Genomic DNA, 24,510 nt, shown 5'->3' with positions numbered 1-24,510 from the left:
TATAAGAATGAACTTTCTAATAATCAGAGCCTTTCCAAAATGAAATGAACTGCCTTATGAAGTACTGAATTCCTGAAGGTGTTCTAACAAGGACTTGAAAACTACTTGTTGGGAGTGCTATGGAAGGAATTCCAGTATGAGTCTGGGAGTCACACTAGAAGCCTTGTTTTATCTTGGAGGGAAATTTTAAAATTATGTTCTAGAAACATAATACCCAGAAAATGGGGGAAATCACTTAGATTGCATGATTAGAAAAGAGTCATTTAAGTAAGACTTGAAAATTGTTTTTGGAGGGGAAGAGGTATTATGAAGGGCATGAACACCTGGTTGGTCCTTGTCCTAGATGAAAAGGTTTCCATCACTGATTCTGATAAGAGCATTTTATTTACTATACTTATCTACCACGGCTATCCCTTTAGAAAACAGAAATTGAATTCAAACTAATCTTGACAAGTGGTAGAAGTATATGGTCCTATTTTTAAAATTGTTTAAATAGGGCATTCAAGAGCAACAATTCCTGGGGCTATTAATGTAAAGAGGAAATTCAAGCCTCATAAACAGGACATTGGGAAGAACTGGCTGTGAGCAAGTATAGCAAATGAAATGCACATGAAGTCCTTGAGGATTTCTGAGACCTTCTAGGTAAATATGATTCAACAAGGTGATCATGAATTTAGTTGTTTTGAAAAGGAGAACATGATGCTGGATTGTATGTAGTAGCTACAACTTACTAAAGAATCGTCTCAGGTACTAGGCCTAGCAGAAGTCCAATTTAACAGTCATTCAGCAATCACTTATTAAATACCTACTATCTATAACCCACTGTTATTAGGTACTAGATAAGCTATAAGAGTAAGGTTAGACTTGGGACTTGTTCTCATGAAGCTTACAGTCTAATTGGGGAGTGAGACAGAGACAAAATAGAATGTGGTGAGTGGGCAGCTAGGTAGCACAGTGGATAGAGTGCCAGGCAAGGAATCAGGCAGTCCTGGATTCAAATTTGACCTTAGAAACTGTGAGACCCTGGGCAAGTCTCGTAACCCCAATTGTTTAGTCCTTATTGCTTTTCTGTTTTAGAACTGATACTAAGACAAATGGTATGGGCTTTAAAAAAATGTGATGAGTGTATAAAAGAAATAAAGATGAGATGTATTAGGGAGAGGGTGAGAGATCAAGGACAAGGATCCATAGAACAGTGGGAAGGAGGCTGATCATAAAGTTAAAAGATCTGGTTTTGAATTCTGGCTGTCTCTTACTATCTAGGGGGCATTAATCAAATTAATTCACCTCTCTAGCCTTTAATTTCCTCTTTTTCTAAATGATGGGGTTAGTCTAGATGACCTCAAACTTTTTCAGTTCTAAATTTATGATCTTGCTAATCAAGACTGTGTGAGGTCTATGAAATACAACCTGAGTAATCTATGTAGAACTTGGAGGAGAGATAGAGGAGAGGAACAATTATTTAAAAAAAAAAAAGGCTTTACTTGATCAATGATACATGTAAAACCCAGTGGAATTGCACGTTGGCTAAGCGGGGTTAGGGAGATTTGGGGGAGAGGGAAAGAACATGAAATATGTAACTATGGGAAAATATTCAAAATAAAAACTTTAAAAAATAAAAATAAAAAAATAAAGAGTTCCCAGACCAACCAAAAAAAAAATGAAAAAAGACTTTACAATATGAGCCTCTGAGGAAGAATGTAAACTGAAGACTTAGGGGAAGGTATGAATGAATTTATGAAAGAAAAATACTTACTTAAATGCTTACTATATGCCAAACCCTATGATAAATTTTGGGGCTACAAATAAAAAAGAAAATCAGCTTCTGCCTTCCATAAGTACATTCCAATAGGGGAAGACATTAGATTTGGGAATTCATGAGGATTATGATTGGCTCCATAGGACAATCATTTGTCATGCCCTATCCAGAGGTAGTGGTAGTAATTTATTTGCCTCTTATACCCAGGGAAAAAAGTGAAAAAGTGAAGGGAAATTGGGAGTTATTATAGTGGCATGGAAAGAAAATGGTGGTAAACTGTGGCTAGGATCATAGTTAATATGGTTAGGGTGAACTATGTCTAGATATGGGGAGTTCTTTATAAGAACTCCTAAAGCTTCAGACAAGATTGAAGGCAAAGAAGAGGGAATAATCCTCTTCAGCCACACCATAACTCCCTTCAACACCAGAATTGAACTGACAAAGGAGAAAAGTAAGGAAGATTAGAAAGTCAAATGAGCAAATGGGAGAGGGAAGGTGTAGAAGGAAACCTAGAGGAAATGTTGAGAAAGAAAGACAAAGAAGAGGGTTTGGACCAGGATATATTTACCAAGAAGTGCAAGGAAAGGTGGGGAAATGAGATCAAATGGACAAGGTTCTCTTTAGCACTTCTTCTAGTTCATAAAAGGGTTACTGAATAGGTATTCTTCATTCATGAGAATGACTAGATGAAAGGATAGGCCTAATCTTTGAGAAGAAATAATTGAGACAAGAAATTCCTTTCTTGGTGAGTTGTGAAACATGGCATGGGATTTGACAAAATCAGTTCTGAAATTTTTAAAGAAAAAGGCAGACAAGATTATCAGCATGATACTGATAGTATCTGTCATTTATGGCCAAGAGTCCATTCTCAGGGTCAGCGTATGGGGTTCATTTTAATTAAATAAGCAGGCACACTTTCCTATATGGAGTAAAACTACTGAGGAAGGGTAAATATGGAAGAATGTCCCCCATTTTGACTAGGATAGAATTGTTGCCAAGATGAGAAACACCTAACTTTTTACTCTTTCTCTGTTACCACATAAAGCTGTAAGGAGCTAATCTAAACATGGTCACTTATGTGCACAGCTACCATAGACAGTTATCAAAGAGCATCTCAGCAGAATTAATTGAAAAATGTCTTCAGCAACCATCCCTTAGGCATAATATCAGCTTTTCTTGAATGTCATTTTTTATTTTTTTTTTCTAAATGTTGCAGTGCTAAAGGTTACATTTGTACTCAATTATCTGAAACCTGGTCAAAACAAATGATTAAACAGCCTATCTGTGAGAATGTTAGCAGACTTCAAAATCCTCTGTGAATTGTTCACTTTGCTGTTGCTTCTCTGGAAGGGAAAAAAAGAAAGTAAACACAGATAGATGAGATAGCTCCAGTAATGTGTAGTAGAAAGAGTGCCTCACTAGATATGCCTCAGGAGAACTGGGTTCTAATCCCATCTCTGTCTCTACCACTGGGGCTTGGGGCAGGTCACTGAGGCTAGCTGTCTGGGCTTGTTTTTCATCTGTAACTCAAGGGAGCTAGATGAAGTTTATATATCCCTCTTTTTCTAAAGGAAAGTATTCAGAGATCCCCAAAGTGCCTCCCAGTTTAACCCTAGAGATAAGGTTAGTGTAGTTATAAAGAAAAACTTGAATCCTGAATGAATCTCAAATATGAGTAAGGTGCTTATGTTTCATGAGACAGAAAAACTTTGCTATAACTAAACAGATCAGTTGCAGGTTTTATATACCAGAGGTGTGCCATCTAAGCAAATATACCTTGAAAATACTCAATACGTCTATTTAAAAATCTAACAAACAGCTTCATTCTCCCAAAGGAGATATGCCACCTTGCTGAAAATGTGCAATCTGCCTGGGATCCCAGTTTTGCTTGTTTCTATTCTCCCCTGCCCCTACTTTCCCAGTGCAAAGACCCAGAGAACCAGGCTAGAAGGTGTTCACTGCAGCCACTTTGAAAGCCCCTCCTCCTGGGTGGCCAGGGAACCTGCCAATTGCATTGTTAAAATTTCCTTCCTCCCTGTGGCTCCTGCCTTTGCCACAAAATTCAATTTTGCTGACTGGAAGTGGGAAATCGGAAATACTAGGATTAAGTCAGTTTGTGTTAGAATAGCTTAATTAACAAACAGCTGTACCCTTGGGGAATGCTCTAGGAGGTGGTGGTGGGATAGGGAGAACAAAAACACCTCTTTACCTTTATTGCCTGTAGCTACAGACCTGCAGTTTTCATACTTGAGAGCACTTTTAAGGGCTGGTCCATTTTGAGATTTTGCACATAGAAAGTGCTTGTCATTAGCCGAGAAAGCAGGTTGCTTCATTCATGTTTTTCCCTGCTTCCCTCTCCCACTCACCTTTGGAAAAGTCTCCTCAATTCCCAGGATTACTTTGCTTGAGAAAGCGTTCAGCATCTGGGGATTGGGGGATAGAGAGCTCTTTTGAATCGCAATTTAGTTTTATCTGCTGTTAGTTGTTTTGTTTTTTGTTTTTTTTAAAAGAAAAATCTCAACTACTAATTAACATAAACAGGCCTTGCAAGAAGAGGACAATCTGAGAACTTTCTGAGGTGTTGCCAATGCATAATAATTAGCTCTTAATTTACAATTCAGATACATGACTCTCACTTTTGTGTAGGGGGTGCAGGGAAAGGGGAGTGGTGGAGAAAAAGAAAGAACTGAAGTCATCCATAAAGCTGATAACAAAGTAATAGGTAATTTTATGCCAGTAATGACCTGGACCATGGCGCCACCAGTGAAGTCAAACAAATAATCCACGAAGGTTTGAAAGTAAAGGACAGTTCTGTTTTCCTACTGACGCCTGAAGAAACTTCCCAATTCAGCAATTTTCTAAGCCGACTAGCCAGCCTTCCACCCCCAAGTATTCAGTGTTTAGTGGCAGGCAAAGGATTTTGTTCTTTTAAACCAGTTCCCATTAACAACTCTGCTCCCGCTCCCCATCCCCCGCCCCTTCACGTGAGAGGAGATCTGCTTGTTACTCTTCTGTGTGGTTGTATGGATCATTGTGCGCCCTGCTTAGTAGAAGCATACCCTGTTTTTTGCCAGAACTGATAAAAATAAAGTGAATCCTGGCTTTAGAGACTTTTAAAAGAGATGGGGGAGGTGAGAAAGGGTCGCCTGTTGGCTGGCAGAAAATCTCTCAGCCTGGAGAACCTAGTTTAAAGCTTGGGTAATTTTCCAGCCCCGGGACTTCCTGCATTTTAGAAAAATTCAATGTTATTTCAAGGGAAAATGAGATGTTTTGCTTTCATTCCGAACCCCCTCCTCATTTCCTTACTTTGGTGTAGTTCTTTCCTTTTCTTCTGACTTTCAGACAAAAATGTCCTTGTGCTCAGCTCACACAGAAGGGAATATTTAAATATAGCCCCACACCTGAGGTGTTCTGTTTCCCTCCTCCAAGAGGTGATTGGCAGCTCATTTTAAGAGAAGCAAATTCTTAGTAAAGACAGGGAGGAGAACAGAAGAAAGAAATGTAAACTTTTGCAGGAAAATGCCTTATATAACCTAAACTGACTGACCATCGTGATGTGCAGGCGCCTTCTAGAAAAAATTTTGTCATTGCCATCTTCTCTTTTTCTGACTTGTCTGTCAAACCATCAAAGCTGAAAGCTATAGTGAGATGTGTAAGAGAGATAAAAAGAACATTAACTTCTTGTTATCTTTCTGGCTGAATAAATGTGGCATAATGAGTATCAAGGTTCTTTTGAAATGGAATTTTAGCCAATTTTAGGGCAGATGAACATCTATAAACCAAGAAAACAAATAGAATTGTCTTTCCTGAACTCCTTATATGCATATTTTTAAATTTTATCAGAAAGGATTTTGATTTCTTCCTTTGGAATAAGATATAGTTTTACATTCAGTTGTGCTTTATCAGTAGAAGCAGACTATTATAAGAATTCTTCTCTTTGCCTTTTCCATTCTGGTATGTGTTCATAATTGTGTGTGTGTGTGTGTGTGTGAATACTGTACTTACACATAAGCAACATTTTATCAACCCACTGATGACTAATTCAAAAGAAGATGAACTATCTTGACTACTGCATTGCCTTTATATTAATTTTCCTTTCTTTACAGGGACCATATTTATTCTGTTGATATAGACACATCAAACACAGAAGAAATTTATTGTAGCAAAGTAAGTAGTTTCTAAACCAGGGTTCTGGAATCAAGGAATCAATTGGAAGGAGTGATCTCATTTTCAGCTAGTGCTTATTTGAAAATACACAAATTAGTACCTAACCTCTCTTAAAGGATACTAGCACAAATATGTTGTGCATTAAAAAATGGGGTGGGGGGGATTTTCACCGTGTGTGAGATTTTGTGTTCTGAAACTAGGTCATCCTGGGGAGGTAAAAAGAGCATTGGACTCAGGAAGGGGGAAATCAGGGAGGTGGGGAGACTTGGGTAATGACATTCATTTCCATTAGCTTTGTGACCTAGAACGTGTGACTTCATCTCTGTTTTCTTATTTTTAAATTTGAGAAAGTTGGACTAGATGACATACATAAGGTACTTTCAGTTAAAATTTTTGATAATTCTACTTGAACTCTGTTTGCAATGTAGAAATCTATGCAATTTATATGCTCTCATAATATTTTAATTGTACTTGTGTTGGAAAATATCATTTTGAATCATTTCATGTGCATAGGCACATCCCAAAGCATAGATTTAATCACTCAGGTGCAGTGCTCCCATTTCTTGGCATTTTAAATTTGCTCTGACCTTTTACATTTGTTAAAAAAAAAAAAGTGAAAAGTGAAAAGAGCACAGAGTTTGAAGTGAGAGGACTTAGTTTTAGATGCTGCTTTGCTAATTACTCCTTCAGTAATTCACTTGAGTAAATCACTTAATGACCCTAGCCCTTATTTCTTCATTTAAGCGAGAAACTAGATCTCTAAAATCTCTTCTTATTCTAAAGCATATATGGCTCTCCCTTGTGTAACCATTACTCATTTCAGATAGGCACAACAATCTATCCTGAGATTCTTAAAACAACACAAGAGAATGGTTTGGTTTTATAAAAATCTCCTTAAGTTTAATACAATCAGAAAATTTACTCAGCCCATTAACCTATAAGCCTAAGACAAATTGGATAATTTTTTTTGCCTACTTAAAATAAACCTAAACATTAGGGTGATTACCAAAAAAGAGTCTTTATACTTAAAAAAAAAAGAGCTCCCTTGTTAAAAGGATAACAAATGAAAAGTGAGGATAAGAGATTTAGAAAAGAATACACATGTCTAAAAGTTAGTTTGGCTACTTTTTTGTTTAAATCTACTTCCTGATTTTTTTTAGGCATGTCAAGTAACAGAAGATTATTTTGCAGTTTAATGAATATAGAGCAGCTCAAAATGAAATGAACATTTTGCATCACTGATCTTTTGTTGTTATGGTGAATTAATCATGGGGAATGGGTGCTGAAAGCTTTCAATAAATATATGTTCAGCTTCTAGTTTCCCCAAGGGAACTCTTACTTTTGAAATCAAATGCAACAACCTCTGAGCTCTAATTGATTTCTTTCTTGATCCCTGCAGAAACTGACATGGAAATCTAGACAGGCTGATGTAGACACATGCAGAATGAAGGGAAAACATAAGGTAGGCAATTTTCTTTCCTCCTGAAGCTGCCACTTTGGTTTAGGTTTTTTGACTGTTAAATCAAGTCGTTGTCTGTGATGTGGAATAGATACTGCCATTCACTTCTTTCCCAGTAATGGCTTTTTCCATCAACTTATTGAAGGCTCTAATTTGCAAAAATAGTTTGCTTTTAATGTGATGAAACATTACGACAGCAGCCAGAGCAGCATTGTGAAATGCTCTTGTTGCACTAGGGATTGTGGACACCATGATAGGTGTACTGTCTGAAAGAGCTAAACATTGCTTCTCTTTGAGCACTGGGAGTTTCTTTTAAGGACTCATAAAAAAAAACTGCAAGTAGAAATACAGAGTTTTGTGCCTTTGGTAATGTGGCAACATAAAAAAGACACTCGAATTGTGAGTCTTAGCTATATCAAGATACTGCAGGAACACCTGATATTAAAATTAATACTGGGAAATTTCAGTTCTAGTATTGCCTGTGCAACATAAACACTAACCTTTCTTTTGGGGGCTTTATTTGTCCTTATTATATAGCATTTTATATAACTAGAGTATTGTGTCTTTATTATATTAACTATAATAGAATGTATTTGCGCAATTAATATAAACACAAATGTTATATTCATATGGTAATATAATAATATGCTTTATGTCTAATATGAAAAATAAAGCATCATATATTAGTAATATTATAACAAATATGTAATGCTATACTTATATAGAAATACTCTAAAATAATAAGTAATACCAATGAATAAAAACTCACCTTGGCATAGTAAAGAGCTGGCCTCATACCCAGGAATTCAAGTCCTACCTCTGACATATTCTGGCAGGTTAACTTTATACAAGTCATTTAATTTCACAGTGCTGTAGATCAGAGATAATCAAGCTCCTGGTCCAAAAAAGTAGCACAGATTAAAATGCAATTGGAAAATATTTAACAAGATAAATAAAAATGCAATAGAACATAGATAATATTGCATTTTCAAATTTATTTATTTATAGCTTAAAATTTTTTTTTGAATTCCAAATTCTTTCCCTCCTTCAGACCCCTCCCCAATCCACTGAGAAGGCAAGATAATATTATATTTTAAAATAAAGTCAATATGTAGCCTGAAGGAATCCTTACATATAGGTTAGTGGCCCCTGTTTCTATTTGAGTTTGACAGCTTTAAACAACTCATCAAGACTATAAATCACAGAGAAGGTGCCAGCTTGTATTGGTAGAGGGATTTTCCCTTACATGTGAGTTCCATATACCAGTGACATCACAGCCACCATCTCTATCCCTATTTATTATTCCAAACAACTCTCATCTTTCCACATACAAACACAAATTCATTCCTCTTCTGAACTTTCCTATTTATATCATTACTTCCTTCCAGTAATGTGGTTTCCAACCTTGAAGTTATGCTCAATTCTTTAATCTCCCTCACCCCATATAGACAATTATTTGCCAGGTTTTAATGTTTGTACCAAATCTCTCACATCTGTCTCTTCAAATGACCACTAGCCTAGTTGAGGCCCTCATTTCCTTTCTAGTATATTGGCCTCCTAGTCTCTTCCATTTGTAATCTATCTTCCACATAGTTGCCAAAGTGATTTTGCAAAAATAGTTCTGATCATGTCATCCTACTATTCCAATGACTCCCTTTACCTCTAGGCAGGAATGTGCTGGCAAATGTTTTAACAGCCAGTTCTATGGGGGTGAAGTAAGAAATACAACTCATTTTTAAGTTTAATATACATTAATGTTTTTTCATCACTTTCTTATATCTAGAAATCAGTAAAACAATAAAGCAAGCCCAGATTTGTAACACTTGCCAATTTGTAAGGTGTTTATACCTCTGAAAATTTAAGCCACCTCTCAGCATTTCAAACTGGCTTTAGCCTACCCCTGCCTATATAGGTGCCAAATATAGATTCCTATGTCTGTCATTTAAAGTTCTTCACAACCTGGCACCAATCTACAAAGGAAAGAAGGAAGGAAGGAAGGAAGGAAGGAAGGAAGGAAGGAAGGAAGGAAGGAAGGAAGGAAGGAAGGAAGGAAGGAAGGAAGGAAGGAAGGAAGGAAAGGAGGGAGGTTTTTTCATCCAGTACCTGATAGTGCCTGGAGATACTAATTGTTTTTGATGAGCTGATTTTATATCTTTTTCAGAACCTAAGTACAATGAACTATATATATTCCAAGTTTATCCCTCCAAGGATACATTCTAAATAGGCCCTTAATGAAAATTTATTAAATGATTTATTTGTTGATTGATTAAAAAAATGGAAATTCTTTATCACCCTAATCTTTGGAGAGGAAAAACCTGGATAGAAGAATAACTACTAGGCTTCCTTCATTTTAACCTTGATGACAATGGATCACAATACAAAATGAATGATGGATTCTATTAAAAGAAATTGATCTGAAAAAGTACATTTTGAACTATTTTCCCCCCAGGACGAGTGTCACAATTTTATTAAAGTTCTTCTAAAGAAAAATGATGATACACTGTTCGTCTGTGGAACCAATGCTTTCAACCCTTCTTGCAGAAACTATAAGGTAAATGTTACTTTTATATGTCTGGAACCATATGGTTAGGAGGTACTTTGTAATTTACTCTGTATCTGCAACAAGCTAAGAACTATAATTTAACACTATCCAGTTTCTTTTCACTTGTTCAACTTAATGTATGGCTCCACATGAGTGAGCTTGAGCAGGCTTCCCAACTTCCTGTTTGATCAGGATTGATTGACACATCTTTAGGGCTCCTACAGAGCAAAGTTAGTTTCTGTAAAACCCTATTCTTTGTCCAGTTCCCCAATATATAGTTTATAATAAGTCCTTCTTCTTTCCTCCTCGTCTTTCTTTTTTCTCACCTCATCTCTCTTCTCCTATCACCCTTCCTCTTCCCTTCTCTCTTGTTCTCCCCTTTTTTACTTTAAGAGCATTCCTAATTTCAAGAACATGCATCTGAAACTGCAAGTTTACTTCTGAATAGGCAACTTTGAAGAATTTAGGAATCTTAAATTAATCTTCTGATTGAATGACAAGGAGAATGTCCTACTTGACACTGTCCATCATACAAAAAACATTTCCAACCATTTCTCTGAAATGTAACACTTCCAATTAGGTGTGATTAAATTGTTGTTAGAAGCATCCCTGAAGAAAAAAGGGAGCTCTTAGTATCCATAGTAGTAGTAGTAGCAGTAGTTAACAGGAGGAGAGGAAGAGAACAAGAACAAGAACAAGAACAAGAAGAAGATGAAGCAGCAGTAGCAGCAATAACAGTAATATATGAGTCCATCTCCATTTGTTTCACTTTGCTGTTCCCTTCCCTTTGTCTCTTTGGAGAAGAAACTTCAAAGATCCTACAATGGAAAGGGCAGCAATACATATGCTGACCAGTTTGGCAACTCTGTCTTTGTGTTTAGTTAATTCCTGAAGGAAATTTCTGCATTGGGTACAAACTCATCTCTCTCCCTGGTCATATTTTTAATACTAGGTATTAGGTTGTAATTGGTAGCAACCTGTTCTACTTACCCAAACATACCCCAAATCTCAATTGATTGTCCCATAGCAAACAGCTGGATCTTCAGAATCAAATCCACCATTTAGTATTCGATTCCTGTTTGTCATTGTTTAGTCCTCATTAAGTTTAATGCTCCTAACAAATCCCATGCTGGAAAGCTTTCCTTTATTATAAATGCAGGTTTTCTTGGCATTACAATACAAAGAATTTAAATGGTCTTGCTTATTATTTTTCAGATATTCTATTCCTCATGATACATAACCCATGTTGATACTCATCTTTGCTTTACTACTTACAACTGCTGGGATACACCTTAGGGACCTTTAGGAAGTCACAAGAATACATTTAGTGATTTTCCTTGCCCTGATATCTTAACAATATAGTTGGCACTGAGGCATCCTGGGCATGGTACTGAGAAGATCAATTCTCAAAGGCAGAAGGTGAAAGAGCAGATGAGGCTAGAATATAGAATTTCAGTGAAGGAAAACTTGACACTTCAAATGTGTTTTTATCCTAGAGTATTTCTTTCAGAAATGACTGATTTCTGTTAAAAGATTTGAACACAAAGACTAAAAATAATGAGAAAAAACACAGATCATCCTTTGTGTAAGTTAAGTCCCATAGTTTAAGAGCTTAAGGTTTATTAGAATAACTTGAGAAAGAAGGATTATTTTTTCATGGTCTCTGACTGAACTCTGCCTTTGATTTATGTACACTCTGTGCCCCTCAAGTAAGGTGAATGTGTTGGAAAGATTACAACATGAAATAGATTTGCTAATACCTAACTTTTAAGGCTAAGAATGGTGAATTTAAGCTATGCTCTCTGGACCTCAGTTTCCTCATCTGTAAAAAAAAAAGAGGATTGGATGTGATGGCTTCTAAGGACTCTTACAGTTCTGTCTATAATCCTCTATACACCTTCTCCATTGTTCACTAAAACCTTTGGAACTTCAATGTAAGGTTGAGTTTGGTTATTTGTATAATTATCTGTATCCTATGGTGAATTAATTTCCCAGGGGTTGCTGTTAGGTCTGAGATTTTATGACTAGTGCATGGATTAATTCTTACTTCATGGAAATAGGATTTCTCTATGGCCCAGACTATTCTGCTGATGCTGTTTAATCTCCATATCCTTCCAAATATCCAAATCAGCAGAGAATAATTTCACATCATCTCTCAGCTCTAACTTAGCTACAGCCACAATTTTAGAAGTAGGTATACAAAGAAGAAATTCTCTTACTGCCCCCACTCCCCTCCCTCCCCAAGTGTTTTGTTTCTCTCTTGCAGAGTTTACAGAGCATGCACTGCTCTGGGTAAGAGTGAAAAGCCTCGCTCTTGAATCTTTTCCAGAGCCAGCAGACCAGAGTCTGTCACAGTTCATCAGAAAGCCCATGTTCAGATAAAATATCAGCAAAAGGTTTTAGTAAAAATGGATTGGGATAGTAGTGGCAGTACAACAAGATCATTTTATTTTAAAGTGTCTGAAAGTCATGTTTTCTTAGGAAGATTCTTTTTTAAAAAATACTATAGTTTTATATTCTCAACTTTGATTTTTAAAAATCCACAGCTCTAATAAAAGCCATTTCAAAATTCTTTGAAGTGGAGGAGACCTATCACATCATAGAGACTATTCACAAGAGATGGAATCAAAATTAGTAATTGGGTGTCCTCCCTCTGATGTTCCTTTTCTTCTCCTGATAATAAGATTAGGTTCCTTGAATTAATTAATACAAAAATGATCTTGTAGCTTATTGCACTTAACTTTATTATATCTCAGTTTCCTTAACTGCCCTTAGCTGAAGCAACTAGGACCCAGATATAAAGTGAAACATAACTAAATGTAGCCTTTATAAGAAAAAGGCAGATGGGACAATAGAGTGTTGAGTGTGGAGGCACTCCTCCTCCACACCTGAGTTTAAATGTGCCCTCATATACTTCCTAGCTGTGTGACTTTGAGCAAGACTTTTAAACTATTTTTGCATCAATTTTCTCAGTTATAAAGTAAGGATATAATAGCACATACCAATATTTGTAAAGCACTTAACACTTTTCCTTTCCTTTATCCCAACTCCCATTCACACTGAGGAGTTGGTCCTGAGCAAACAAGGCTCCATCTCTCCCTCAAACTCATAGAGGGTAGGGATGATTCTTCTCTACTGAGTAGGCTTGAGTGACCGTTTCTGTGTCTTCTCCCAGTATCAATTGTCAGTGATTAGCAAACTGATATCATTTAAACAATAGTCATCAGTTAGATTGAACAGAGGTATTTCTGCCTGAATGATGGGACAAAAAAGTCAAAGCAAACGTCTTTCCCTAAAACACACACTCTCTCCTAAACCAAACTGGCCTCTGGAGAGAGGAGGCTCAAACTTAAAGACATTTCTTCCAAGTATTTACCCCACCAAGTTCACTTTCTAAATGAAAAATAGCTAGTGGATGAATCCCTCCCTCTTGTAGGACCTGGCATTTTGGCTTTGGGGTCAGTATACTAACTGTTCTGATAGACTGGGCTCAGCTATCCACAAATTGTTAGACATTCCAACTCCCAGACTTCTGATGTGTCTCCCAAACTTTAAAAGCTCACAAGGTCACAATTTAAGCTATTCTATCTCCAATAATCCACCCAAGTCAGGAAAGAATATATGCAACAGAATTGAAACAACAGCATATCTTTGCATTTATGGGTCACAAGTTGACCCCAGAGTTAGGCCATTGGCACTAACTCTTCCAACTTGTAGGCTTACAACAGTCATTGCCCACTCATTCAAATGAAGCCAGGCAGGAAAGAGAATTTCATTCTGGCTTTTTTGAATGCACACCCAGTTCCAGCTCAGCAGCCAATCACAAATCTTCACCATGTGGTTAGTAGACTGGAAACAGAATATCTACTTGAAGCCCAAAGTTAGGGATCAAGGCTTCTCCAGTAAGCATGCCTAGAGGCAGGCTTACATAACTCCAATCATAGGAAGCAGGTAGAATAATGAATATGATTGAAGAATGGAACTCCTATTTATCAGCCCCCCCCCTTACATAAATAATGGCTACAAAGTTATTCTTCATACCCCTCTTTCCTACCAGGGAGTACTTTCCTCTCAAATTGCCTTTTATTTATAGTTATTTGCTTGTCTATGATATGCTCTTAGCAGAATATGATCACCTTAAGGGAAGAGATTTTTTTTGTGTCCTCTGTACCTTCTACTGCCTTCTACATAATCAATGACTTGAATTTCATAGAAACAAGATTTTTTTAATGCTTAAAAGCATGGAATAGAGAATTCTTTATGGACTTTAATGTGCTTTAAATGCTGCATTTCTGAGAGGTTTCATGGACCAAGGAGGGGTTATTTAATAATAGAAAGCATTAGATTGGGCATCCAGAGATCTGGGTTGTAGTCATCTCTTAGACCATCTCTCTCTCTCTCTCTCTCTCTCTCTCTCTCTCTCTCTCTCTCTCTCTCCCCTTCTGTCCCACTCCCTTCCTCTTCCTCCTTCCATATGTGTTTATACACACATACATACACACACACATACACATATATGCTTTTTTTATATACTTTATTTTTTTAGAAAGATATTCCATGGTTACACGATTCTTGTTTTTACTTTCCCCTTCTCCCCCCTCAAGCCCCCCCCATATCCAACGGGCATTTCCACTGGTTTTAACATGTGTGATCAATCAAGACTTATTTACATATTATTGATAGTTGCATTTGTGTGGTTGTATAGTGTCACATCCCCAACCATGTCCGCATCAACCAATGTGTTCAAGCAGTTGTTTTTCTTCTGTGTTTTCACTCCTGCAGTTCTTCCTCTGAATGTGGGTAGTGTTCTTTTCCATAAATTCCTCAGAATTGTCCTGGGACATTGCATTGCTGCTAGAATAGAAGTCCATTACATTTGGTTTTACCACAGTGTATCAGCCTCTGTGTACAATGTTCTCCTGGTCCTGCTCCTTTCACTCTGCATCAATTCTTGGAGGTCTTTCCAGTTCACATGGAATTCTTCCAGTTTATTATTCCTTTGAGCACAGTAGTATTCCATCACCAGCATATACCACAATTTGTTCAGCCATTCCCCAATTGAAGGGCATCCCTTCATTTTCTAGTTTTTTGCCACCACAAAAAGCACAGCTATAAATATTTTTATACAAGTCTGTTTATCTATGATCTCTTTGGGGTACAAACCCAGCAATGCTATGGCTGGAGTCTTTTAGAGATCTTTGAGCATAGTTCCAAATTGCCATCCAGAATGGTTGCATCCATTCACAACTCCACCAGCAATGCATTAATGTCCCAATTTGGCCACATCCCCTCCAATATTCATTACTCTCCCCTTCTATCATTTTATCCAATCTGCTAGGTGTGAGGTGATACCTCAGAGTTGTTTTGATTTGCATTTCTCTAATTATTACAGATTTAGAACACTTTCTCATGTGCTTTTTAATACTTTTTATTTCTTTATCTGAAAATTGCCTATTCATGTCCCTTGCTCATTTATGAATTGGGGAATGTCTTGATTTCTTATACAATTGATTTAGCTCCTTGTATATTTGAGTAATTAGACCTCTATCAGTGTTTTTTGTTATAAAGATTTTTCCCAGTTTGTTATTTCCCTTTTTATGGTTGCATTGTTTTTGTTTGTACAAAACCTTTTTAATTTAATATGATCAAAATTATTTATTTTACATTTGGTAATTTTTTCTAACTCTTGCTTGGTTTAAAATTTTTCCCTTTCCCATAGATCTGACAGGTATACTATTCTATGTTCAACTAATTTTCTTATAGTTTCCTTCTTTATATTCAAGTCATTCACCCATTCTGAATTTACCTTAGTGTAGGGTGTAAGATGTTGATCTAAACGTAATCTCTCCCATATTGTTTTCCAGTTTTCCCAGCAGTTTTTGTGAAATAGTGGATTTATATCCCAAAAGTTGGGCTCTTTGGGTTTATTATAGATAGTCTTGCTGACATCACTTACCCCAAGTCTATTCCACTAATCCTCCCTTCTGTCTCTTAGCCAGTACCATATTGTTTTGATGACTGCTGCTTTATAGTATAGTTTAATATCTGGTACTCGTAGGCCACCTTCCTTCACATTTTTTTTCATTATTTCCCTTGATATTCCTGATCTTTTGTTCTTCCAAATGAACTTTGTTATAGTTTTTTTCTAATTCAGTAAAAAAGTTTTTTGGTAGTTTGATAGGTATGGCACTAAATAGGTAAATTAATTTGGGTATAATAGTCATTTTTATTATGTTAGCTCATCCTACCCATGAGCAATCAATGTTTTTCCAATTGTTTAGATCTAGTTTTAATTGTTTGGAAAGTGTTTTGTAGTTGTGTTTGTATAATTCCTGTGTTTCTTTTGGTAGATAGATTTCTAAGTATTTTATATTGTCTGGGGTGATTTTAAATGGTGTTTCTCTTTCTAACACTTGCTGCTGTGATGTTTTGGAGATATATAGCAATGCTGATGATTTATGTGCATTTATTTTGCATCCTGCAACTTTGCTAACTAGCTTTTTATTTGATTCTCTAGGATTTTTTAAATAGACCATCATATCATCTGCAAAGAGTGATAGCTTAGTCTCCTCATTGCCTATTTTAATACCTTCAATTTCTTTTTCTCTAATTACTATTGCTAGTGTTTCTAGTACAATGTTAAATAATAGAGGTGATAATGGGCATCCTTGTTTCACACCTGATCTTATTGGAAAGGCTTCTAATTTATCCCCATTGCATATGATGTTTGTTGATGGTTTTAGATATATACTGTTTATTATTTTTAGGAAAGGCCCTACTATTCCTATACTTTCTAATGTTTTCAATAGGAATGGATGTATTTTGTCAAAGGCTTTTTCAGCATCTATTGAGATAATCATGTGGTTTTTGTTGGTTTGCTTGTTGATATGGTCAATTATGTGAATGGTTTTCCTAATGTTGAACCATCCTTGTATTCCTGGTAGAAATCCCACCTGATCATAATGAATAACCCTTGTGATCACTTGCTGGAGTCTTTTTGCTAGTATTCTGTTTAAGATTTTTGCATCTATGTTCATTAAGGAAATTGGTCTGTAGTTTTCATTCTCTGTTTTTGATCTACCTGGCTTTGGAATCAGAACCATATTTGTATCATAAAAGGAATTTCGTAGAACTCCTTCTTTGCTTATTATGTCAAATAGTTTGTATAGTATTGGAATTAGTTTTTCTTTGAAGGTTTGATAGAATTCACTTGTGAACCCATCAGGCCCTGGGGATTTTTTCTTAGGGAGTTCTTTCATGGCTTGTTCAATTTCTTTTTCTGATATAGAATTATTTAAGTATTCTATTTCTTCTACTGTTAATTTAGGCAATTTATATTTTTGTAAATATTCATCCATCTCACTTAGATTGCTATATTTATTGCCATATAATTGGGCAATATAATTTTTAATGATTGCCTTGATTTCCTCTTCATTAGAGGTGAGGTCTCCCTTTTCATCTTTGATACTGATGATTTGGTTTTGTTCTTTCCTTTTATTAATTAGATTGACCAGTACTTTGTCAATTTTGTTCGTTTTTTTTCAGAGTACCAGCTTCTAGTCTTATTTATTAATTCAATAGTTCTTTTACTTTCATATTTATTGATTTCTTCTTTAATTTCTCTAATCTCTAATTGGGTCGTTAGCTGGGGATTTTTAATTTGGTCCCTTTCTAGTTTTTAATTTGCATGCCAAGTTCATTGATCTTTGCCCTCTCTAATTTGTTAATATATACACTCAAGGATATAAATTTCCCCCTGAGTATTGCCTTAGTTATATCCCACAGAGTTTGGTAGGATCTCTCATCATTGTCATTCTCTTCAATGAAATTATTGATTGTTTCTATGATTTCTTCTTTAAATAACTGGTTTGGGAGAATCATATTATTTAACTTCCAATTAGTTTTTGATTTGCCTGTCCATGTGCCCTTACTAATTATTATTTTTATTGCATTGTGATCTGAGTTTGCATTTATTATTTTGCTCTTTTGCATTTGTTTGTGATGTTTCTATGCCCTATTACATGGTCAATCTTTGTGAATGTACCATGTGCAGCTGAAAAGAAGTATTCAGCTAAAAAAAAGTATTCCTTTTTGTCCCTATTTATTTTTCTCCACATATCTATTAAATCTAATTTTTCTAGGATTTCATTTACCTCTCTTATCTCTTTCTTATTTATTTTTTGGTTTGATTTATCTAAATCTGAAAGGGGAATATTTAGATCTCCCACAAGTATGGTTTTACTATCTATTTCCTTCTTGAGCTCTGCCAGTTTCTCCTTTAGGAATTTGGATGCTATACTGTTTGGTGCATACACGTCGAGCACTGTTATTTCCTCATTATCTATACTGCCTTTTATCAGGATGTAATTACCTTCCCTATCTCTTTTAACCAAATCATTTTTACTTTGGCTCTGTCAGAGATCATGATCGCCACTCCTGCCTTCTTTTTCTCATTCAAAGCCCAAAATATTTTGCTCCAGCCCTTCACCTTAAACATGTATATGTCCACCCGCCTCATATGTGTTTCTTGTAGACAACATATGGTAGGATTTTGGTTTCTAATCCATTCTGCTATTTGCTTCCATTTTATGGTCAAGTTCATCCCATTCACATTCAGAGTTATAATTATCAGTTGTGTATTCACCAACATTTTGGTATCCTCTCCTAGTTCTACCTCTTCTTCTTAGCCTATTTCCTTTTAAATCAGTGGTTTGTTTTAGACCAGTCCCTCTTGTCCCCTCCCTTGATTTACTTCCCTTTCCACCACCTCCCTTATTATTCCCCTCTTTTTATTTTTTAAGGCCTAATGAATTCCCTCCCTCCTCTCTTCCCCTTCCTTTTTTGACCTCCCCACTCCCCTATTGCCCTTGGTTGATCCCTTCTGACTTTCTCAGTAGGGTTAGATAGAATTCTATATCCTAATGGATATAGCTACTCTTCCCTCACAGGGTTAATTCTGCTGAGAGTAAGGTTTAAATATTACCTCTTAATGTTCTCTTCCTCTCCTTTTTATAATAGTATCGATCTCCTCCCCTTCCCATGCTCTCTTTGTGTGGTATAGAATATCCTATTTTTCTTATTCATTCAAGTTTCTCTTGATGCCATCTACTATTCACCCCCCCCTCTTTTTTCCCTGTCCCATCTCATCTTAGACCATTTAGTTCTCCAACCTCTCCCTATGAATAATTCTTCTAATTACTATAATAGTGAATACAGTTTTTGAAAATTACACATAGCATTTCTCCATATAGGAATACAAATAATTTAATCTTAAAACCCTTAAAGAGGTAAATTTAAGAATAAGAATTTTCTTTCTTTCCCCTCTTTTCTTATTTACCTTTTCATGTTTCTCTTGGTTTTTGTGGTTGGATATCGAACTTTTCATTTAGTCCTGGTCTTTTCTGTGCAAATACTTGGAAATCTTCTATCTTGTTGAATGTCCATACTTTCCCCTGGAAATATATAGTCAGTTTTGATGGATAGGTGATCCTTGATTGTAGACCCAGTTCTCTTGCCTTTCTAAATATCATATTCCAAGCCTTGTGATCTTTTAGTGTGAAGGCTGCCAGGTCCTGTGTTATCCCCTTGATATCTGAATTGTCTCTTTCTTGCTTCTTGTAATATTTTTTCTTTTACTTGGAAGCTCTTGAATTTGGCTATTATATTTCTGGGGGTTGTCTTTTCAGGGTCTAGTGTAGAGGGTGATCTTTGGATCCTTTCAATGTCTATATTGCCCTCTTGTTGTAGAACTTCAGGGCAATTTTGCTGAATAATTTCTTTTAGTATGGAGTCCAAATTTCTATTAATTTCTGTTTTTTCAGGAAGGCCAATGATTCTCAAATTGTCTCTTCTAGGCCTGTTTTCTTGATCTGTCAATTTCTCATTGAGATATTTCATGTTTCCTTCTATTTTATCAGTCTTTTGACTTTGTTTTATTTGTTCTTGTTGTCTTGAGAGATTATTAGCTTCTAATTGCCCAATTCTAGCCTTTAGAGACTGGTTTTCCTTTTAAATCTGGTCTGTCTGGTTCTTCAAAGCTTCCAGCTGGTCATTTCTGGTCTTCAGTTTGCTTATCAATTCATTTGATTTCTGAGCCTCACTTTCAAATTGCAAAAATCTGGCTTTTAAACTGTTATTTTTTTTTTTTGCCAGATCTCTTCTATCTTTCTCGTAATCTCAGATTTGAACTTTTTAAGATCTTGTGACCCATTTTCATTTTTTTGGGAAGGTTTGGATGTCTTTAATTGTTTGTCCTCTTCTGTTTTCTGGGTTTTTTCTGTGCAGAAGTTATCAAATATTTGAGCTTTTTTCTTGTCCTTCTTGTTTATTTCTTGATTGGCCTTTACTGGTATCATTTTGTTTTATCTGCCTGAAGTCTGAGTAAGGCAATCTGATTCTCTTTGTATGGAGTTAGGGAGCAGTTTTTTGCCTGAGGCTACTTTGTGAGTCTCTTGTCTTCTCTGGGGACCCTTCTGGGTCTCTGTTCTAGCTGTTTTTAGGGTCGAGCAGGTGTTCCTAGACAGCTGCCCACAGCTTTGGACTTGGCCCACACTTGCTCCTCCACTTGAGATTTTCCCCTGAGTCTGAGCACTCTGGGTGCTGCTGCTGCCTTTCTCAGCCCCACTCCCATGTCCAAGGTATGTGTTTTCCAGCCACCTGGGATCTTAGGTCTTGTTGCTCTCAGGGGCAAGCTCCTTGTAGTGCCAGCTAGCTACCTAGGGGCTAGATTTTGTGCCCCCGCTCACTCTAACTCTGGAGCGCAGCCTCTGACTCTGGTACTGTGGGTGGGTTGGGGGAAGGGTGATTTGCTCGCATTTTGATGGGAGCTATTTCCCCCCTTTATAGCGTGGAAGTGCCCAAATGCCATGTATCTTCCATACTGTTTCCTATCGTGGGGTCCCTTCTTTCATCTGGATTTTGTTTTCTTCTCCTTTGGATGTATACTATATCTGTTGGTAAGGAGAGGAAGTAGCCCAGCTTCTACTCAGCCAACATCTTAACCCGGAAGTCTCTCCATATATGCTTTTTGACATATATGTATGTATATGTTATATATATGTTCAAGGGTATATATATGTATATGTTTCTGTGTGTGTCTCTCCAAGAATATTAATACACACACACACACACACACACACACCTTTTGGACAAATCACTTCTCTTGGGAGTGGGAAGCCAATTTAGTCTAGACAAATACTATCGTCCTTTGTACCTCTATAATGAATTTAAAGTGAGTTTAAAATGGCTTCTAATGTTATACTTGTAGCTATTCCTTGTTCTGCTTTACTTACATTACATTCCTCGAAAAACTAAAACCTAGGAAAAGTGCCCAAAATTGATTCTTCTGGGATTTGACCTACATCGGTCAGGTCTCCATAGGAAAAAGAAAATCCAAAAATTTAGTCATTTCTTCATAATTCATGACACAGGTCATTGGAAAATTGAAGAAAAGAGAAAAGATTTGTATGGTCCTGAAATGTCCAGATGTTTGCCTTAGTTGTTATTATTTTACTGACAGTGACCTGCATTTCCAAATGTTCCAGAACATTCCCAAAGAAACTAGTTCTTGTTACTGAATAAATGCAACTGTTTTTTTTTAGATGGATACTTTGGACTCCTTTGGTGATGAGTTCAGTGGAATGGCCAGGTGCCCTTATGATGCCAAGCATGCCAATGTTGCCCTGTTTGCAGGTAAATAATCTGCCCTAAATTTGCTGGATTTTTTTATTCATTACATTTTATTTCATAAATCTAAGCCTGGCAATATAAATTTCCTTTGGGAGTATTTGTGAATTCAGAGTTGCTTTTAGATTCCCAGGTGACAACTATAACTAATAGTGGCCTCATTGGTGATTAATTCAGAAATTATACATTTTCCTCTCTGCCACCTTGATTCATTCCTTTGTGATTTTCAGACCAGATAGGTGCATAGTACATTTCCCTGTTTTGGCAAGGGAAGGTGCTTATTCTTTAAGAGTATCACCCCACTTCCCCCTCCAGCCTTGCAAATGCTTACCTAGGATAGGATTTTGCTGAGCATAAAACCTTGTAGACTATCTAAAATGGACTGAAAGTCATTATTCAAGAGACTATGGGGAATCAAAAAGGCTTTAAGTCTCATACCAGAAGACTTCAGTCATTGTAGCAAAAGCATGAAGAGGTCAAGGTATAGTCTTAAATCCATTAGCGATGATTATTAACACTGGGACCTGAAGAAGGCAATCTGGAAATAATACACAAAAACTCAAGGGTTTATGGAGTTCCAAGAGCCATGTTGTTCCCATCCCTGATTTTAACCCCACCCAGCTTTGACAGATGGATTCTACAAGTATATGGTGTAAGAGTAGTTCCCGGCCTTGGGTTGGGCCTCCTTCCACAGCTCAAGAGCTAGAGATGATAAACCATTGATTTCTATTTCATTTTTTAATTAGAAATTTATTTAAGAATTTATTATCAGCGGTGTATGTGAGGTAGCTATAGGGGAAATTGGTAGAGTATATGCTATAGTTGGCTATAATTTCCTTCATAAAAACTAAAAGCGTACACTATGGTATGGTGAGGAAAAGAAAATATGAGGGGTTTTGTTATAGAGAAACATTGGAGAAGTATTGGCATTAGTGCAGAGCCGTCACTCAGAGAACTGCTCTGTTCCCCTTCTTGCCAGCCCCCAGGACATTTTTTGCATGCCCCACCTCTCTGTCCAGCCTACCAAAGTGAGCACTTCCTTTCTCCCCTCTTTGAGGTAATGCGGGGGGCTCATAGGCAGCTTGTAATTGCAGTCTGGGCATGCAAACGCTATATGTATGTGTGTGTCTCTCCAAGGATGTTACACACACACACACACACACATCCTTACCATTAACACACACACACACACACACACACACACACACACACCCTTACCATTATCAAGCACCCTCAATGAGCCTGATTCCGCAACACATACACTGTAGAGGTAAGTTGTATAGAAGAAAGCTTACATGGGTTAATCTCCAGCACAATATTACTGTGGAGCAGCACTGTAAAAGAATGCATATGATCACAGAACCCTGTGTGGAGAATTAGAAAGGAGCCAGACTAATAGCAGAAATGCCCTAGCATCTTCTCAGTTGCACAGCTCCTGCTACCCCTCTAATATCTACAGGATATCTGCTGTCCTGGCCCTTTAACATGCTATTTAATTACTCAGTCTTGCATTTTTTAGAAAATATAAATGAAACACATACCTGAAGTGACTTTTCCCTACATAAGCACATAAATAGCTCACACTCAAAAGTATTTCATCTTCCCATTTGGCTAAGACTGAAAAGGGCTCTCCCTTAAATTTGTTCTTGTATATGTAATTATATATGTGTGTATATATGCCTGCATATATATACATATATATGTATACATACATATATATGTATAGTGATATCCTGTTACAGTAATGCTAGCTTAAAGTCTAGGGGCAATATAAAGCACAGCCAATTAGATCCCCTAAATTCCAGCTTCTTTAGCTTTATAGAATTCATTTTATATGATACATGTATAACCCAGTGGAATTGCTTTGGGAGTGGGGAGGAAAGAGGGGTGGGAAAAACCATAAAACATGTAACCATGAAAAGATATTCTAAATTTAAAAAATAAAGTTTTAAAAGAATTCATTTTATGTCTAATTATAATTATCATGAGCCTCCAGTTAGGAAAATTCCTAACACTTGGGCAGAGTCTGGGCTTTCTACCTTACTTTTATACCTGTCTCCAATTAACCCCTGACTTCTTTGTGGTAGGAAAAAAATTCAGTTTCCAGGAAACCCCAAACCCAGCAGATTACATTATAGTGACTGGGAATCTGATAAGGAAATTGGGAGGAAGATCTGCCTTTTTCTTGGGATCTGCCTTAACCTAGGTTCTCCTCTTTGATATCCCTTTGGAACCAATGACTCTATTCTTTCCCACAGCTCGACCCTCGATTGGTTCATTTGCTCTTTTCCCCATTCAGAGATAGTTTCTCTCTTTTATACAAATTACTTGGGTTGTGTTCCAGTTTTTCCCACACAATGGCTTTCATTGAAGGAAGTTTACATGCCCTATTCAATTCTGATTATTTGATTCAATCAAAAATATTTTTGCCTAATCAAGGCATCATAGCCAAATGGTGGTGGTTTCAATGCTGCCTTTATACATATATGTATAACAGTGAAGCATATAAATGGCAATCTAGAAATAATGCAAAATATGTCAAGGATTTATGGATCTCACAAAGCATTTTGATATTAAGTCTCTATTCCAAACTTTTGCAGATGGCTTCTTCTAATGGAGGGAGTAAAAGCTGTTCCTAACCTTGGGCTGCTACTCCTTCCTAGCTCAAGGGCTATAGACAGTAAGCCATTGATTTCCATTTCAGTGTGTGTATATATATATATATATGCATATATATATATATACACACACACACATATATGTATCAATATACTTCACTGCTGTATCAAGGTAATCTTAGGTTCCTTCTTTCACTGACAATACCAGCAAAGAAACTCTAAAACAAACACTAACTGGTGGAAATTCTTTGAATCTTCTGACTCAAAGTCAGTATGTCTA

At 36.6% G+C, this 24,510-nt stretch overlaps 1 protein-coding gene across 2 annotated transcripts in view; it reads left to right on the top strand.

Moving 5' to 3' along the window:
* SEMA6A (semaphorin 6A) overlaps positions 1-24,510 on the top strand; it is an 88,763-nt gene that overhangs the window by 5,658 nt on the left and 58,595 nt on the right. For both annotated transcript variants that reach the window (XM_044661981.1, XM_044661973.1), the window contains exons 3-6: positions 5,866-5,926; positions 7,326-7,388; positions 9,835-9,936; positions 21,528-21,618. In XM_044661981.1, coding sequence (XP_044517916.1) covers positions 5,866-5,926; positions 7,326-7,388; positions 9,835-9,936; positions 21,528-21,618 — 317 coding nt within the window. The remainder of the gene's footprint in view (positions 1-5,865; positions 5,927-7,325; positions 7,389-9,834; positions 9,937-21,527; positions 21,619-24,510) is intronic.

This window comes from Gracilinanus agilis, chromosome 1 (assembly GCF_016433145.1).
Source record: "Gracilinanus agilis isolate LMUSP501 chromosome 1, AgileGrace, whole genome shotgun sequence".
Lineage (NCBI taxonomy): Eukaryota > Metazoa > Chordata > Mammalia > Didelphimorphia > Didelphidae > Gracilinanus > Gracilinanus agilis.
This window is presented reverse-complemented; position numbering and strand designations above follow the sequence as displayed.